The 19,283-nt window shown below is 36.6% G+C and overlaps 1 protein-coding gene across 8 annotated transcripts in view; it reads left to right on the top strand.

Annotated features, from left to right (window-relative positions):
• The window catches only part of MIER3 (MIER family member 3), a 33,156-nt gene that overhangs the window by 9,809 nt on the left and 4,064 nt on the right, over positions 1 to 19,283 (top strand). For 6 of the 8 annotated variants that reach the window (XM_078004745.1, XM_078004746.1, XM_015140084.3 and 3 more), the window contains exons 4-12: positions 3,908 to 4,042; positions 5,244 to 5,364; positions 7,188 to 7,273; positions 7,440 to 7,512; positions 9,539 to 9,690; positions 12,187 to 12,268; positions 14,076 to 14,170; positions 18,922 to 19,049; positions 19,131 to 19,273. In XM_078004745.1, coding sequence (XP_077860871.1) covers positions 3,908 to 4,042; positions 5,244 to 5,364; positions 7,188 to 7,273; positions 7,440 to 7,512; positions 9,539 to 9,690; positions 12,187 to 12,268; positions 14,076 to 14,170; positions 18,922 to 19,049; positions 19,131 to 19,273 — 1,015 coding nt within the window. The remainder of the gene's footprint in view (positions 1 to 3,907; positions 4,043 to 5,243; positions 5,365 to 7,187; positions 7,274 to 7,439; positions 7,513 to 9,538; positions 9,691 to 12,186; positions 12,269 to 14,075; positions 14,171 to 18,921; positions 19,050 to 19,130; positions 19,274 to 19,283) is intronic. The other 2 variants (XM_001099786.5, XM_078004744.1) reach the window with 1 other exon arrangement.

The raw sequence follows: 19,283 nt of genomic DNA, 5'->3' as shown, positions 1-19,283 counted from the left end.
AAGGGGTCTTTCTATGCCCAGGCTGGTCTCCAACTCCTGGGCTCAAGCTATCCTACCTTGGCCTCCCAAAGTGCTGGGATTACAGGCAGCAGCCACTGCACCTGGCCCAGGTCACCAATAATTCCTGATTGCCAGATACTAAGATTTCTTGTCTTTTTCTTGCTTAATTTCTTTTTGGAATTTGACCCAAGTGACCATTCCTGATTATCCATACTTGTTTTTGCCTTAATTTATGGAATCCTACTTTTTCCTGGTTCTGTTGTCTGACTTCTCCCTCCTTATTTTATGATCTTTTCTTTCTTTGCCCGCATTTTCATTAACATTCTCTGGGGTTTTGGCTATTGTCTTCTCACTCTGTGTGCCTTTTCTGGGTGATCTCAAACCACTGCTTTAGCTTTCACCTTAAACTGATCATTACTGTCCCATCCTTAAATTTATCTTGTGTTTCTGTCTCAGTGGTGCTATAGTTACCTGACTTCCCAGGCCAGAAATCTGGCAATCCATTTGAACTCCTATGTTGCTTTCATTCTTTCTATCAAGTAACTCAAGAAATGGATCTTTCCCTAAATTTCACTCAAATAATCCCCCTTCTTAGTTCAGGCTCTCATTCTACTTCCCTTAGAACATTATTTCCAAAATACGAATCATGTTTAAGAATTTTCAGACATACCCATTGCCCATAGTGTAACATATTTGAAAGTTCTTCTGATAAGCATAGATCCCCTCCTCTTTTCTCTCTACCCTCTCCGTGGGTGAGCTCATCAACTTCTGTGGTTTTAAATATCATCTAGATGCTAATGAATGCCAGATTTATATCTTTAGCCCAGCCTGGTTCTCTGAGCTCCAGGCTCCTGGCCAACCTGACTTTTCTACTTGGATGTTTCATAGTCCTCTTAAACTTAACCATGTCCTTTGCAGAACTCTTGTTTTTGTTTTGTTTTGTTTTGTTTCCTTCAGAAACCTTTTATTCCTTTAGTATTCTCTATCTTGACAGAAGTTACCACCATCTAGGCAATTGATCAAATAGAAAACTGGGGAGTCCTCCTTCCCTTTCCCTCCCACGTCCAGTGACCCATTTGGTTCTACCTCAGAATATGTCTCTTCTCTTCACTTCTCTCCTCTTGTGTATCACTACCCTCACCTAGCACGAGGCTTTTTAAGTGGTTTCCCTGCTTCTCCTGTATCTCTCCACCCTTCTCAACTTTTCTTCCTGCGGGTGTTCAGTATTTTAAGAAGAAATAATGCCATGGTACTCCCTTTTTATGAGTCTCCGATGGCTCCTCATTGCCCTGGGAATGAAGTCCAGGTTCCTTTCCTTGGCCCTGAGGCCCTTTGTGATCTGTCCCTGCCTCTCTTTCCATTCTCTTGAACCATTCTTCATTCTGCTTACCAAACTTTGGCCACTTGGCTTAGTAGGAAACCACCTTCAGCCCTTCAGGCCTCACATGTGTCATTTTTTGTGCCTGGAATACTCTTCACGGGACTGGCCTTCTCAGACTTCAGGCCTCTGCTGAAGATTGCTGACTGTCTCTCCCTGCTACCCTCTGAAAGCGGGCCCCGAGTGTTACTCTGTATCTCAGTGCTCTGTTTGTTACACTCATCAAACTTGGCAGCCCTATATTTGTGTATTGTCAGAAGCCTTGTCATCTTACAAGACTTAGCTCAGTCTTCACCCTCTGTGCATACCTCCATACTCCATATGAGTATTCTTGGGATGTAGATCTGCCCTTCTCTATACTCACAATTGAATATTGAAGTCATCACATTGTGTTATAATGGCTAACTCATCAGTTTCCCCCACTAAGACTGAATTCCTTGTGAGCAGGGATTCTTCAGTAAATTTAATTTTTATGTCCAGTAGCCAGTAGCTAGTAGCCCTCAGCCAAGTACTTAGAACTGAGTAAATGATGGGAAGGTGGACCATCAGTGCATGAGAGGTGAAAATTGCCACTCCCCATTTCAGGAAGAAAGACTGAAACTGTGAGGTTCTGGAGAAATACTACTGACAGGTGCTTGGCAAAGGCTGCAACCCAGGCACCTCTTAAATTAGAACCAATATGAGCCAAAGGGAATGGGCTACGTGGACTCTGCAAGGAGCAAGATAGGACTGTAGAGAGACTCTAAATCTGAGTCTTGTTACCTTCAAGGGATTCTTTGGTTTGGAAGAAAAATAATTCATGGAAGTTTCCCTGTGGTGTAAGTGAACTTCACCCTGTTCTGACAATCCAACTCAATTTATGCTGACTCCATGCTCCCAAAGGAGTTTTGGTCGATTTAAATCCCAAGCTAAAAAAGATTTTCATGATCATTTATGGTCATTAGAAAGGTGTATGTCTACTACTGCAAATTTATAAATTAGTGTTCTATCATATACCTGATTGTGTAAGTTCATTTAGCATGAATCTGTTTTAGTTATACACAATGGATTATGTAAGTTCCATACCTGCAAAGGTGCATCCCCTGTGGGCCCTGTGGGCAGCCAGCTGGCCCTGTAAGGAATCGTCACTGGCTCTTCTCAGGTCACTTTGTGATCAACTGTGGGCATGTTTTGCATACTCTACTTTAGCGTTTTCATGCTGTTTGCTTTATGGATTATTTTTTTTTAAAGGGAAAACTAAACCATAAGCAAATTTTAAAAATCTTTTAATTGATGGATACAGAAATCTTAAAAATATTTAACAGATTAACTAGTTCATGAGTATATTGTTTTGAAGTTATTTATTTGAATGATAAATAGTTCCTTTTTTTTCTTTTTTGTATTTTTACTAGAGATGGGGTTTCACCATGTTGGCCAGGCTGGTCTCGAACTCCTGACCTCAAGTGATCTGCCTGCCTTGGCCTTCCAAAGTGCTAGGACTACAGGTGTGAGCCACTGTGACCGGCCTTGAATAATAAATAGTTCTATACACTTTAGTAGTTAAAACATAGTCATGTGTCGTTGAACGAGGGAATACATTCTGAGAAAGGCGTCATTAGGCAGTTTCATTGCTGTGTGAACATCATAGAGTATGCTTAGACAAAAGTAGTTAATGTAGCCTACTATACACCTAGGCTATATGGTGTAGCATATCATTCCTAACACAGTTGTATGTGCAGCCTGGCTGTATATGCAGTCTGCATGCACTGAATGTTATATAGTATATCGTAACACTTATTTTCACATGGATTCCTGAGAGGGAAACAGTGACTTGGTGTCACTATGAGGCATGGCATAGGTATTCATAACATAGGCAGCACTGTAGCCGGGGCATGTAATTTTATTAAAGAAGCCAGTAAGATAACTGGGGAACTGGGATTCAAACCCGGAATTAAGCCTCAGTTTTCTCACCTGTAAAATGGTGATAATAGTATAATCTTCCTCAGACAGTCGTTTTAAAAAAACTGGTATAAAAATATGGGATGTAGTAAGAATATAAAAGGATAATTGTGCTTTGAACATAAATATTGCTGATGTTAGTAAACATTCAGCAAAAGTTTTTCTACCAGGTGTCTTCTAATTAACATGAAGAATAAAGCAAGCGGTCAGCTGTTAAATGCATGGAAAGAAGCTGTGAATTACAAGTTATTGATTGATTAATTGGAAATGTTTTCAGGGCAAATCTTTATGTTAACTTGAAAGCTAAAAAGCACTAAAGCAAATATTTGAGGAATTTTTAAAATAGTAAAATGCTTCTGGAAAATAAAAACTAAGGTGTTAATTGTTAGGCTTTTGTTTATACATCAATTATAGGTCTAGGTGTTTGGTCCTGTTTTCTGACAACAGCAGAAAAAGAAAAACTGAAGCTTGCCTTTGATTTGTTCTGCTGTAGTGATAATGTGCTTTATGAACCTAAGGGACAGTAGAGTTTACCTGCAGTTCAGTATTGTGACATCTGCTAAGTCTGTGTTTATGCCCTGGCTTGAACAGGAAGGAACCATGCCTCTAGAAGACTTACTGGCATTCTATGGCTATGAACCTACGATTCCAGCAGTTGCAAATTCCAGTGCAAATAGTTCCCCAAGTGAACTGGCAGATGAACTACCAGACATGACACTAGACAAAGTAAGTGTGAGTATTTGAAAGAAAAATTCAGGATCTGTTACCATTGACTGCTTTTATTAGAGTTTTTTTTTTCCATTTAAAGTATTATTTAATAATTCTTAAATGTAAACTTCTTGTTGACCCATTGTGCTTATTTCGGTGGCTGATATAAACATTGTTTGGCTTTGATCACACTATGTTAAGAGTAGTATTAATAGCAGCTTCATGGTACTTTGCATGCCTGAATATTCTCCCGTAATGTTTTCATCTTTCCTGTGTAGACACATTGTATCTAAACTTAGATCTTGGCTTAACTTCTTTTGATCCTATAAACACATAAAAGCCTTGATTAATAAATCCCCCAGAAGCCTTCAAACCAAGCTGGCTTAGGCGTGGAGTGGTTGGAGAGAAGTTCTGTTTTCTTGGCTCTGGGAGTGACAGCGGCCGCAGCAGCCAAGACCACGGTGATCCATCTCTAACATAGGCTGGTTGTGGGGAGGCCTAGTCCCTGCTGAGGAAAATTCACACGGCCATGGCCTCTGCTAACAGATCCCTGGGAACCTTTCCTTGCCTTTCAGATCTCAGGCAGGGAGAGGAATCCACATCTTGGAACCTCTTCCTGTGAGTTACATTGTTCCCACTTTTAAGTCAATGTGATATTAATGTACCACAGACTTTAATGACCATAGTCATTCAACAAGTATTTATTGAGTGGCTACTATGTGCTAGGCACAAGGATGACTGTATACTTACATAAAAATTAATTCAAACGTGTTTCTTTTAAAATTATGTCAGTAGTCAGAGCTGTTCATTAGTTGGATTTTTAAATTATGAAGAGTGGAGGTTGGAGGCATTTTTTCAGTTTTATTTTATTATTGACAGAAAATGAATATAATTGTTAAGCACTTAAAAGTCAGACTATTTTTGTTGTAAATTCACTAAAAATTAGCCTACGGCTTTAGATAAGCTCTCTGTATACCCACAAATTAGGCAATTGTTTGTTATAAGTATATAGTTGCACTAATTATCATTTAATAGTATATTATTGAATATTACATAATATCAAATACTAAATATTTTTGTACGTGAAGTAAATAATAGGAGAATTTCATATTTCTTTCATAAGGTTCCAACTGCTTCTTAATTATATGTTATAAAAAGATAGTTTTCTTAATGAGATGTAATCATTTCTAACTCTAGCACTGCCTTCTTATTCTTCCAGGAGGAAATAGCAAAAGACTTGTTGTCAGGTGATGACGAGGAAACTCAGTCTTCTGCGGATGATCTGACGCCATCTGTGACTTCCCATGAAACTTCTGATTTCTTCCCTAGGCCTTTACGATGTAAGAAACCCAGTGGATTACTGATTAATAGTAACATTGATACTGTAGCTTTAGTACATTTTATTGTGTTCAGTAATTTATGTCAGAATATTCTAAATATTTTATGTGGTTGAGATAAAATACATCTGTAATTTAAACAAGATTATAACCTTTCTTTTGGGATAGAGGTGAACTAATATGTCATTTAAAAATTGAAATATTTGGCCAGGTGCAGTGTCTCACGCCTGTAATCCCAGCACTTTGGGAGGCCGAGGCAGGCGGATCACTTGAGGCCAGGAGTTTGAGACCAGCTTAGCCAACATGGTGAAACCTATTCTTTACTAAAAATACAAAAAATTAGCCAGGCATGGGGGCATGCACTTGTAATCCCAGCTACTTGGGAGGCTGAGGCATGAGAATCACTTGAACCTTGAGGGTGAAGGTTGCCGCCAGCTGGAGATCATGCTACTGCACTCCAGCCTGGGCCACAGAGAGAGACTCTGTCTCAAAAATAATAATAATAATAAGATAAAAATGGAAATATTGACTTTATTTTTACAAGGCCATTTTCCTTCTCAAGAGTCATCTGTTGCTATGGTAACCATTCCTAGTTTCACCACAAAATTTTTTAGACTTTTTTGAATTTCTATTAAAAGGCTCCTGCTCTCCTGGTTTTGAATACTTACCAGTGCTCAAAAGGTATTTTCACTTTTAATGATAATAAATCTTTTTCCTATTAGTTCTTGGTGTTACCTCTTAATGTTTATCAGTAATACTTAAAAGGTTTTGGGGTTGGGTGTGTGATCCCAACACTTTGGGAGGCTGAGGCGAGAGGATCACTTTAGGCCAGGATTTCTAGACCACCCTGGGTAACATAGCAAGACCCTGTCTCTACAAAAAAAATTTAAAATATAAAACTTAGCTGGGTATAGTGGCATGCACATGTAGTCCCAGCTATTTGGGGGGCTGAGGTAGGAGGATCACTCAAGCTCAGGACTTTGAGGTGACAGTGAGCCATGATCAGGCTACTGCTCTCTAGCCTGGGTGACAGAGTGAGACCCTGTTTCTAAAAATAAATAAATAAAATGTTTTGGACTAAAATAATTTCTTAGATGCAATCTGCAGTCTCACTCTTTTTTTTTTTTTTTTTTTTTTTTTTGGTTAATAAGTTCAAATATCCATGCATTCGTGTGTGTACAAAAACAGTTTCAGTGGACCTAATATGCAACTCTGTGTGTGTATCTCCTTCTGGATTAGTATAATCAGAACTCCAGTGTTTTACTTTCTTTTTAAGGTGGCCACAGTGGTTTCCTTTTACCTCCCAAACTATTTAATAGTATACCATAATAATTATCAGGATACTATACACTTTTTTTTTTGAGATGGAGTCTCACTCTGTCGCCCAGGCTGGAGTGCAATGGCGTGATCTTGGCTCACTGCCACCCCTGCCTCCCAGGTTCAGGCAATTCTCCTGCCTCAGCCTCCCGAGTAGCTGGGATGACAGGCGCCTGCCACCATGCCTGGCTAATTTTTTTGTATTTTTAGTAGAGCCTGTTGGCCAGGCTGGTCTTAAACTCCTGACCTCAAGTGATCTACCCACCTCAGCCTCCCAAAGTGCTAGGATTATAGCCATGAGAGCCACTGCACCGCCCAGGATACTATACACTTTACTAGGATTTTCAGTGTCTCATTTTGACCAATGTCGATTGTGAAAATCATGCCGGCGGTTTAGTATACTTATGCTGATCTCACTTATTTAACAACATTTTTAAAAATACAACAGGCATTCTTCCAGGTTCTGCAAAAATAGGCAGTAAAAACCTTTTACATTTTTGTCTTTTAAGCAAATACTACATGTGATGGTGATAAGGAATCAGAGGTTGAAGATGTTGAAACAGACAGTGGTAATTCACCTGAAGATTTGAGGAAGGTAAGTTGAGTTAACATAGTGGACTAAATGGGCTTTTAAAAATATTTCTGAAATGATTTATGATAATTTTGTTGTTTTGACCTGTAGAAACTGATTAATGAGTTGGGGCTTTTTTTCAGTATCTATTTTTATAGTAAGTTATTTTTACCTCTCAATTTTCCTGTAGGAAATAATGATTGGTTTACAATATCAGGCAGAGATACCCCCTTATCTTGGAGAGTACGCTGGTAATGAGAAAGGTAAGGAAAGCTTTTGATTTTGATAATGTTTGGTAGATCAGGTTACCACTTGATATGTTTATTTAAATACCTGGTTTCATACCAGCCTTGGCAATATATAGATAGATTTGGGAAACATGCAGAGTTAGGATATTTAGGCCTGACTTAGGAAAAATGTATCAAAGTTAATCACTAGACTCAGTTTCCCCCAACCCCCAGCCCCGCCCAAGGCACACATAGTGCTTGTTAGCCAGTACGCTCAGTGCCTGTTGGAATAGTGGAGAGCCTCCCACAGTGCTGTACCTTGGCCTTCATCCTGCTTCAGTAGAAGTGGGTAGGATCTCATCACCTGAGATGATGAGAATGTTAAGGATATAATCTTCTGGAAAGAAAACTCTTGAGGGAAAAAGAGACTGGAAGAAATTCTCCTTCCCCAGCCCTGGAAGAGCAGGAAGTGAAATGTAAGGATCTGCTGCTTTTGCTTGTATACTCCTAATTATGTGTAATCAATTTTTCCTTACGTTTTTGGTGCATTCCAACGGTAGTTGGTTTTCAAAATACGGAGGGGATAAGGTGGTAGGATATAAAAATACAGTTACACCTTCTTAGTTGAACTCAGGAACCAAGTACATTAGGAATATTTCCGTGGGTGTTTGACTTTTTTCCTAAGTTGATTTATCCCTGTGAAGTCAAAAGGGCAAAAGCAGCACCCAACACAATACTTCCTGAGTCCTTTTTCCTTTCCTCCATGCCAAGTCATCCTCCATTTAAAGGAGGGAAGGACTGGTTACCCTGGGATTGTTAGCCATGGCAGCCACTAGGAACACTGTTTTCCTAAACTGCTTTCGAAGTGTTAAAAGACAGTTGTCCCAGGGGAAACAAAACATAACTGATAATCTTCAGATGTGCCAGCCTTCTCACCCCACCACCCAAATGCCACAGTTGGCCCTTTGAGCCAAGTACATACTCAGCAACTGTAGGTCCTTAAGTCACACATAGTAGAGGTGAAATTTTGTCAGTGCTGCAGATTGGAGGGAAGGTGTACTTTATCTTTTGAGGGAATAAACCCAAATTGTTTTACCTATTTCACTTGTGACCAGAGAGAAAGTAAGTTCTAGGAACTTCTCGCAAAAGACAAGTGTTACTGCTTCACAGGCACACTTTATTTTTAACTTTCCTGCTACCTGGGACTGACAATGCCTGCTTCCTACAGTTGGGATTATAATGCACTTATCATGGTCCCTGGCATGCAGTGTGTTCTCAGTACATTATTTTTATTAGCTATAGTCAGTATTATGCACTTGAAGAATGGATTGCACTTGAAGCACTGGACTAAATACTTGGGCAGTTCATATTACTTTATTGTGTAAAGTAGAAGCTTTGAGTAAAGTGGCAGAGTGCATTAATAAAACAAACTTGTTTTAATGACATTTTGTTCATTAATGTATCAGTCTGTTTAAGAGATTGTAGAAAGTTTACTTTTCTTACTTTTTCTTCCTCTTCCCAAAAACCTCCCTAGGGAGGTTTGGTTAATCTACTTTCTCCTTTAAATAAAAGTTATCTTATTGGGAGAAAAAGTATACCTTTTTTAGCTATTTCCTTATTACCAGATATTTTGGGTTTTATTTATTTGCAATTTTTAACCCCTAGAGATTTCATAGAGCAATTTAGGGATTTCAAGAGAAAATTCCAATGAGGTTGTTAGAGAATTTACACAGGTTTTGTTTGCCCCTTCATTAGAAGAGTATAAAATAACCACTATGGGGTTTTATATTAGACTTTACTAGGCATGGAGAACCTTCAGATTGGTCAGTATATCCAGCCACCAAAAAAGCTACTTGCTTTGGCCACTGGAATCCTTGGCCTATAATAAAGTTAAATTTTTGCTTGTGTGTGAAAGGCCCTACTTAACGGATAATCAGATTACTGGTGTCTTCAAAGTTCTTTCCTTGTCCCATTGGATAGCCTATCAAGGAAGACAAAGAATTGTGTACGTCTTTGAGTGTGTTCATGATTTTTAATGTGTTAATGGGATTTTCTTTATCAGTATATGAAAACGAAGACCAGTTACTTTGGTGTCCTGATGTGGTTTTGGAGAGCAAAGTTAAGGAATACCTTGTTGAGACTTCATTAAGGACTGGCAATGAAAAAATAATGGATAGGATTTCTGCAGGAACACACACAAGGGACAATGAACAGGTATACTTCAACTTCTGTGGAAACAGCAGCCAGTTTACAGTATCTTCTTGATTTCTTATATTTGATACAGTTATTTTTAACATGTGAAGTAGGTATCTTTTCTGATAGAGTTTTATAATTTGCAAAAGACTGGTTTAAAAAACCATAACCTTGAGTTCTAGAGATAACTTCACTGTAGTTTCGTATCTTTTCTTCAGGTCTTTTTAAAAATACCTTTACATATGTCTTACTTGAGATGCCATTTTATATCCTTTTAATTAATTAATCTTATTCTCCTTTGCCATTGAGAATTATTTAATACTTCATTCTTGATGTCTGTATAGTCTATCCTATACTTTTTTTAAAAAAAAATTTCACCTAAATTTCAACTTACTGTATACTATCCTATACTTACAATTCATTTATTTAAACATTCTCTATGGTTGGACTTTTAGATTTTATAAGTGTATTCTTTGAATTGTTCTCAACTTTATTTAGGAAGTGATTAAAAAGTAATGTCTATTAAGACTGTATAAATTTGACTTAGGAGCATTTGTTAAGCACTTGTGTACCTGTAGATTCAGAATACTGTCCTGAGTACATGTGGGATGGGGGATGGGAACATTGCCTATTAAGTTTTTCAAATGCCTCTAAGTTTTGCCCCTCTGACATCATTCTGCTTCTTTCATATGCCTTTATCACTGAGAATCCCCAACCTTGACTAATGAGTATTCAGAGGTGGGCAGACACAAATTTGAATTTTGAAGTAACATAGGGAAGTCATACTAGCTGTCAGAAAGGAATCTCATTGGGTTTTTGTATTGATATTTGAAGTCTTTATTAATTTTAGAAGAATTAAAACCTTTATAACATTAGAAATTCAAATGGTTTTGCTTTTTTGAATATCACATGCATCTCACTAATTCCTCAGTATCTTTTATGTGTGTGTGTATTCAATGCTATTGGAAAGGGGATCTCTATTTTATTTATTTATTTATTTTTCCGAGATGGAGTCTTGTTCTGTCACCCAGGCTGGAATGCAGTGGCGCAATCTCAACTCACTGCAACCTCTGCCTCCCGGGTTCAAGCAGTTCTCCTGCCTCACCCTCCTGATAACTGGGATTACAGGCATGCACCACCGTGCCCAGCTAATTTTTGTAGCCAGGCTGGTCTCAGACTCTTGACCTCGTAATCTGCCTGCCTCGGCCTCCCAAAGTGTTGGGATTACAGGCGTGAGCCACCACGCCTGGCCCTCTATAATATTTATAATTGTATATTGTTGATGTTGAGAAATACCAATTTTTTTAAAAATGTAACTTAAACTGTTGAAACTACCTGACTCAGTTGTTTCTCAGGTTTTCTAGTTTGCCTTTTAAAAAATTTATGGGTGATATCATTTTTGTTTGACACATCATAATTGCATACATTTATGGAGTGGTTTTTTGGTTTTTGGTTCATGATTAAATTACACTTTTGTTCCTTCCTTACCATTATTATTCCTGCTTTATATCTTAATGCATTAGCTGTAACTCTGAGATACTTGGTAATAACAGTGATTTGGTGCCTGCTTTTGGTGGAAGTAATACATCTAAGGTTTTTACATTAAGAATAATACTGGTCCTTGGTTCTACTGTCTTTATTATAGCAAGATAATATCCATCTATTTATAAGTATTGTAGTTTTTGTCTTTGTAGAATTAGAAATGAATATTTATCAGATGCTTTTTAAGCAGCTGTTGATTTGATTTTTTAAAAATTAACATTTAATTACACATGTTTAGGTACACAGTGATATCTTGATACACATAATGTGTAGTGATCAGATCAGGGTAATTAGCTTAGAGATGACTTTTTAAAATGTAGGCTATTGATATATTAAAAGTTTTCCTAATATTGAACCATCTTCACTTCCTTAAAACTTACTTGGGAAGGTGGATTATTTAACTTTCAACTGAATTCTGTTATTCCTGTTTATTATGTTCATAATTCCAAGCAGATTTAATAGGAATATATTCTAATTTTAAAAAGTGGCACCTTTCATAGTAGATGGAAATAACTGAGACCGTTATAATCCTAGTCTGAAGTGCCATGCCTGTTATTCCAGGCCTGCTGCTGTTCCCTTATATTAAAACTAAAAGAGACAGGGAGGAAATGACATCAAGGGACAGACTGTAACTAATTTTTCCAAACTAGAAAAAAAAAGCATTTAAAATAGGGGAAACTCAATCTTAGACCTAGTGTTTTTGTTTGTTTGTTTTAAAAAAAAGTCAGAATGATACAGGCAGGTGATTTCTGAGAGGTAGCGTGAGGATGAACATGATTTCACATGGTACCAGAGTCAATCTGCACGATAGTTACATAGACTAAATGCTTGGGCAGATATACCTTCAAATCCCTGAAATTAGAGAGGATTTCAGTGTTTATCAAGACTCCAATATTTATCAAGACCCTTATACCTGTTTTTTAAAATGCTGTTAGGTATGAACTTTTAATACTTTTTATTGAATATCCACCCCAGGCATTATATGAACTTCTCAAGTGTAACCACAATATAAAGGAAGCAATCGAAAGATACTGCTGCAATGGAAAGGCCTCTCAAGGTAAGAAACACTTGGGTTTAAGAGAGGGACATGACAGGGATGGTCATTTGGGGATCAGAATAAGCAAAGTATACTAAGGGACAGAGCAATCCTGTAACACTTTTTTAAGATCTGGTTCAGCTCCATAGCAAATAATTTTTCCTTTTCTTGCGCTCTATTTTTAGATGTATCAGAGATTGTTCAAATACAAATTAGTCACCCCCCTGCCACCTCTACTTTCTGGAAGAAATAGTTACAGAACAAAGCAGACCCCAGAGATGACAATATGTCCAAAGTAATTAAAAAGAATAGTTTTATGATTTCATTGAAAAAAGGTTTTTTCTTTTTTTTTTTTTTTTTAGCCAGACAGGAAATGAAAAGATTAAAGATTAAAAAAGGAAACATGTATAATATATTCCACTGAATTTATTTCAAGAAGTATATTTTTAGTAATCATGTAATAACATTTTATAGTTCTTACGTTTTGTCAAGGAAAATGGTTAACTTCTATTTCAGTATTTTTTGTCATTATATAAATGGATTGCATGCACCATAGCTTTCATTAAATATGTGTAGAATGAAAATAATACTTAGTAATATTACTAGATGACTTGGAAAAGTATGAAAACTAAAAATAATACATTTAAACTTACGAATTGAGATAGTCTATTAAAATGTCTCCCTTAGAAAAGCTGCTTCTTTGAAAAAAAAGTATTTTAGACTCTCAAAACTCTCAAAATACAGGTTTCTTCCTCAGTTCAAACTATTTTTCACTTTTGTTACAGACTATTATTAATGGCTTTGGGGACCTGGTCTCCAATACCAAATGAGACACTTCATAGATACAGATGAGTAATAACTAATCTTAAGTCTAGGCTATGACTCTTTGAAGACCTTCCAGGTCTCTGCCCCAAGTAGATACGGAATTCATCAACATTAACATCTGCTGGGAAATTGAATGGGATTTATTATTTTGAGAGCATGGACCGTTTCTTATTTCCTTTATATTTCCAGAGTATAGCACTCCACACACCAATTTCAAATAAATATGTATTGATTATACTTTAATTATGGTCTCTAATTAAAGAATTTATGGTTTTGTTTTTTGTCTTTTTTGAGACAGGGTCTCACTCTGTCTCCCAGGCTGGAGGGCAGTGGCATGATCACAGCCTAGTATATCTTTAATCTCTTGGGCTCAGGTGATCCTCCCCACCTCAGCTTCCTAAGTAGCTGGAACTATAGGTGCCCGCCACTACGCCTGGCTACTTTGTTTTTTTGTAGAGACAGGGTTTCTCCATGTTGCCCATGCTGATTTCAAATTCCTGGGCTCAAGCGATCCTCCTGCCTTGGCCTCCCAAAGTGCTGAAATTACAGGCATGAGCCACCACACCTGGCTAGAACTTGTGGTTTCGATGTAAGACCAAAACAGAGCTGCTTTCCCTCAATAAAGGAGATAGAGGTTTTTTTTTTTTCTAATTAAAAATAAGCTCATTGTTAAAAAAATTTTTTTAATCAGAAAAACAGGCATGTTATAGAAAAATGTTAAATTCTCATCCTATAATGTAGTGGAAAAAAGCAGTGTTTATATTTTTGTATCTTAGACTTGATCTGTAGTATGCATACTTTTGGTAATTCTAAAATCTCCTGCATGCAGAGAGAGAGAGAGAGTGTGTGTGTGTGTGTGTGTGTGTGTGTGTGTGTGTGAGAGAGAGAGAGAGAGAGAGAGAGTTTATGACCTTTTACAGGGAAAACTTAACTGAAAATAAATCAGTGATTCACATAAGAGAATTTGGGGGCCGACGAATTTTATTAAAAAATTTTTTTTTAGAAGGAATGACTGCATGGACGGAAGAAGAATGCCGAAGCTTTGAACATGCACTCATGCTTTTTGGAAAAGATTTTCATCTTATACAGAAGAATAAGGTAAATTAGGCAGATTAGTACAGATAAATTATTAGTTACAATGAATGTAAGCAACGAATTTATAAGTCAGTTAAGTAGGGAAAAAGCAACAACTTACTAACGTTCCCCTGCCCTTAGCATTTCAGATATCATTCTAACATAACTAATTTGCTCAGAGATGCCACAGCCTGCTTATGGAATGGCTGGTAGTATATTCACATATCTTTCCACATGAACAGTTAACATAGAAAGTGGATTCACTGTATTTTTTAGGAAGTCTCACTCTCATTTCTCCTTGACTTTCCTTTCTTACCAAGCCATTCAGAAGTTTGTGGCCTCAAAATAATTTCTCTTCAGCAGTGAGAACAGCTGTTGCTGAAGGAAGAAACATTTTTGCTAAAACAACTAGAAACATATTCTAACACCACCAAATGCTGGTAAGGATGTGAAGCAACAGGAACTCTTATTCATTGCCTGTAGGAATGCAAAGTGGTACAGCCAAGTTGGAAGATAGCTTGGAAGTTTCTTACAATACCAACCATACTCTTACCATATAATTTAGTAATCCTGTTCCTTGGTATTTACCCAAATGCGTTGAAAACTTATGTCCACACAAAAGTGTCTATAGCAGCTTTCATCACAATTGCTAAAACTTGGAAGGAACCTGTATGTCCTTTGAGGTGAAAGGATAAACTGTGGCACCTCCAGAGCTGGACTATTATTCAGCACTAAAAAAATTGAGCTAACAAGCCACAAGGAGGCATGTGAAATCCTAAATGCATATTATTAAGTGAAGGAAGCCAATCTGAAAAGACTCCATACTGTAGGTTTCCAAATATATGGTATTCTGAAAAAGGCAAAACTGGAAACAATAAAAAGATCACTGGTGCCAGGGCCAAGGCAGGAGGGAGAGGTGAATAGGCAGAGCACAGACCATTTTCAGGGCAATGAAACTTATCCTGTATGATGATACTGTAGTGATAGAGACATGTTATTACACATTTGTCAAAACCCATAGAATGTACATCATCAAAAGTAAACCCTAATGTAAACCATGGTCTTTGGGTGTTGATGTGTCAGTGTAGATACATTGATTTTTAACAGATGTACTACTCCAATGTAGGATGTTGAAAGTGGGAGAACATCAGGATATATAGGAACTCTCTACTTTCTGCTCAGTTCTGCTGTGAACCTAAAACTGTTCTTAAAAACTAAAGTCTATTCAAAATACATATTTGTGTTCATTAGAATAGTTTGGAATAATTCTCATTAAAATATGTTTTGTTTATTCTTTTCATCCTAAAGGAAGGCAGGGTTCTGAAGCATTTGGCAGGGGTAGATCAGTATTTTATGCTTTTACAAAACTAATGGACGTTAGTTTTTAGAGCAGTTTTAGGTTTACAGCAAAGTTTACAGCAAAGCTAACCAGAAAGTATTGAGTTCCCATATGTCCCTTCCACCCCATAGTTATTATTTTATCTTTTATTATTAATATCTTACATTAGTGTGGTACATTTGTTAAAATTAATGAGCCAATATTGATACATTATTATTATTATTAATTAAAGTCCATTAAGCTTTGCTCTTCATGTTGTACATTCCATTGATTTTGGCAAATATATAATATATATCCACCAGTACAGTATCATACAGAGTAGTGTCACTGACTTAAAAATCCCATGTTATTTTCTTCCCTCTGTCCCTTCCCCCTCCTCCCTAACAACCTCTAGCAGCCATTGATCTTTTTATTGTCTCTACTGTTGCCATTTCAGAATGTCATATGGTTGGAATTATACAGTATGCAGCCTTTTCAGATTGGCTTCTTTGACTTAGCAATATGCATTTAAGTGTTCACCATGGGGTTTTTTGTTTGTTTTGAGGCTTGATAGCTCATTCTTTTTTTTATCACTGAATAGTATTCCATTATGTGGAGGTACCAGTGTATTTATTCACTTACCTATTAGAGGATATCTTGGTTGCTTCCATGTTTTGGCAATTATCATTAAAGCTACTATAAATATTCATGTGCAGGTTTTTATGTGGATGTAAGTTTTCAGTTCATTTGGCTAAATACGAAGGAGTAAGGATTACAGGATAGAATGGTAAAAATATGTTTATTTTGCATGAAACTGCCAAACTGTCTTCCAAAGTGGCTGTACCATTTAGTATTTCCAGCAGTAATGAATGAGTTCTATTGCTCCACATCCTCACCAGCATTTGGTGGTGTCAGTGTTTTGGATTTCACCACTGTAGTAGTTTTTAATACCATCTCTTTATTGTTTTAATTTGTAATTCCCTCATGAGGATGATGTTGACCATCTTTTCTTATGCTTATTTGCCATTTGTGTTATTTTTTCAGGTGTTCATTCAGATTTTTTGCCAAGATTTTAATTGGGTGGTTTGTATTCTTGTTGAGTTTAAGGAGTTATTTGTATATTTTGGATTCTCGTCCTTTATCAGATACATGTTTTGCAAATATTTTCTTCCATTTTGAGGCCTGTCTTTTTATTCCCTTACCAGTGTGTTTGCAGAGTAAAAGTTTTTAATTTTAATGAAGTCCAACTTAGAATTTCATCTGATTGTTCATGCTTTTAGCGTTCTATTTAAAAAATCATTGCCATTGCCAAACCTAAGGTCACCTAGATTTTCTTCTGTTGTCTTCTAAGAGCTTTATAGTTTTGCATTTACATTTAGGTCTATAATCCATTTTGAGTTAATTTTGAAAGGAGTAAGGCCTGTGTCTATATTCATTTCTTTTTTTTTTTTTTTTTATGTATGTGGATGTCCAGTTGTGCTAGCGTTTGTGGAAAAGACATTCTTCCTCCATGGAATTGCCTTTGTTCTTTGGTTAAAGATCAGTTGACTGTATCTGTGGGGTATATTTCTGGGCTGTCTCTTCTGTTCCTTTAATCTGTTTGTCTTCCCCCCCCCGCCCGCCAATATCATACTGTCTTGATTACTATAGCTTTATAGTAAATCTTGAAGTTGGGGAGTGTCAGTACTTTGGTTTTATCTTTTTGTAATATTATGTTGGCTATTCTGGGTATTTTGCCTCTCCATATAAAATTAGTTTGTTGATACCCACAAAATAACTTGCTGGGATTTTGATTGGGTTTGCGCTGAATCGGTAGATCAAGCTGGGAAGAACTGATGTCTTAACAATGAAGTGTCTTCCTATCCATGAACATAGACTTATTTCTTCATTAAGTTCTTCTTTGATTTCTTTAATCAGAGTTTGGTTGTTTTTCTTATATAGATTTTGCATATATTTTGTTAGATTTATACCCAAGTATTTTAATTTTGGGGTGCTAATGTAAATGATCTTGTGTTTTAAATTTCGAATTTCAATTGTCATTACTGTTATATAGGAAAGCAATTGACTTTTGTATATTAACCTTGTCTCCTAAAACTTTGCTATAAGTGCTTGTTAGTTACAGGAGATTTTTTGTTGATTCTTTGGAGTTTTCTACATAGACAGTCATGTCACCTGTGAACAGAGACAGTTTTATTTCTTCCTTCCCAACCTGTATACTTTTTTTCTTGTCTTACTGCATTAGCTAGACCTTCCAGTATTGATGTTGAAAATTTCACACTTTCTATATGTTTGAAAATCTAATGTTTCTCAAAGATGAGATAAAGCGTATAATTTAGTGAATAGATAAGACATTTTTAAAGAAGTCTGGATTGTCCTTTTAAGTAAAAATAAAACCATCAGTTTTGTAATGACTTACGAAATTTACTCTATCCATTCATTCTGTAAACAGTTACGTCCTTCCACTTCACTTACCAAACATTGTTTTAGACACTAGAGATACAACAGTAAGACAGAAAAGGTCTGTGGCCCCACAAAGCCTGCATTCTCTGAGAAGACTTACAGTTAATGATGTTTATTGAAAGGTATACTGTATTTCTTGGTTTAAAAAGCTTATTCGTATATTAGTAATCTTATAGCACAACTTGCTCAGGAGTCAGGTTAGAGATACTGAAACTTCTTTATTGGGTACTGATTAAGCAAGGGAGAAAGCGTTTATTGGATAAGGATGAAAAATTTTGTTCACACATCTGAATTCATATCTGTGGCTGTATGTGGTTAGAGGAACCCTGGTTTGGGTGTGGAACCAGGTTGGTGAGGCTCAAATTTTATTGTTATTTGCAAAATCTGTTGGATCTAAAAACCAAACATACTGGAGGGAGAAAGCCCTGCGTTTAGCTAGCAAGTCATCTTAAATTCCAGATGCTATAGACTGTTGATCCATTTGCCAAGGGTTCTTAATCTCTTTTGGATAGTGGAACTCAATCTGATAAAGCTGTATTCCTTCTCCCCAGAAAAGTATACCTAAATATAATTTTGTGAATTTAAATAGATGTCAGTGAAATCCATTTATGGACCCCTCAGAGGTTAGTTAATCCAAAGTTAAGAACCTCACTGTAGTCAAAATCATAGAGCTCAGTGAAGAAAAGTAAAGAATGCCAGTGTTTAAGATTTTCAGTAAAGGTGTAAGATAATTTTTGGATACACACTTGTTTTATAATCTAATGCATTCTGATTTTTTTTTTTTTTAAACCTTGGGCTTTTGAAAATGGCCTAATTATTAAATGTAAAGGCATTCCACTAATAAAAGTGTTCAGAACTTTATAATTTATTAAAAGTGTTCAGAACTATATAATGGGAAAATAAGACCCATGGATTGAAGTTGTAGTTTCGGGAAAAAAAGTTGCTTAAAAAAATGGTTGAGTTTGTTGGTTTTTTAAAAATTCAACTTTTTCATTAGGTGAGAACTCGGACAGTTGCTGAATGTGTAGCATTCTACTATATGTGGAAGAAATCTGAACGTTATGATTACTTTGCTCAACAGACAAGATTTGGGAAAAAACGATATAACCATCACCCTGGAGTTACGTAAGTACTGTGGCCTTGACTTCAAATACTTCTTTTTAACTGTGATATACAGTCATAGAATTACTGGGGTGTGTTTTTCAGGGACTATATGGATCGTTTAGTAGATGAAACAGAAGCTTTGGGTGGGACGGTAAATGCTTCAGCCTTAACTTCTAACCGGCCTGAGCCTATTCCTGATCAACAACTAAACATTCTCAACTCATTCACTGCCAGTGACTTGACAGGTAAAATGAA

The sequence above is a fragment of the Macaca mulatta genome, chromosome 6 (assembly GCF_049350105.2).
Source record: "Macaca mulatta isolate MMU2019108-1 chromosome 6, T2T-MMU8v2.0, whole genome shotgun sequence".
In the NCBI taxonomy this organism is placed as follows: Eukaryota; Metazoa; Chordata; class Mammalia; order Primates; family Cercopithecidae; genus Macaca; species Macaca mulatta.
This window is presented reverse-complemented; position numbering and strand designations above follow the sequence as displayed.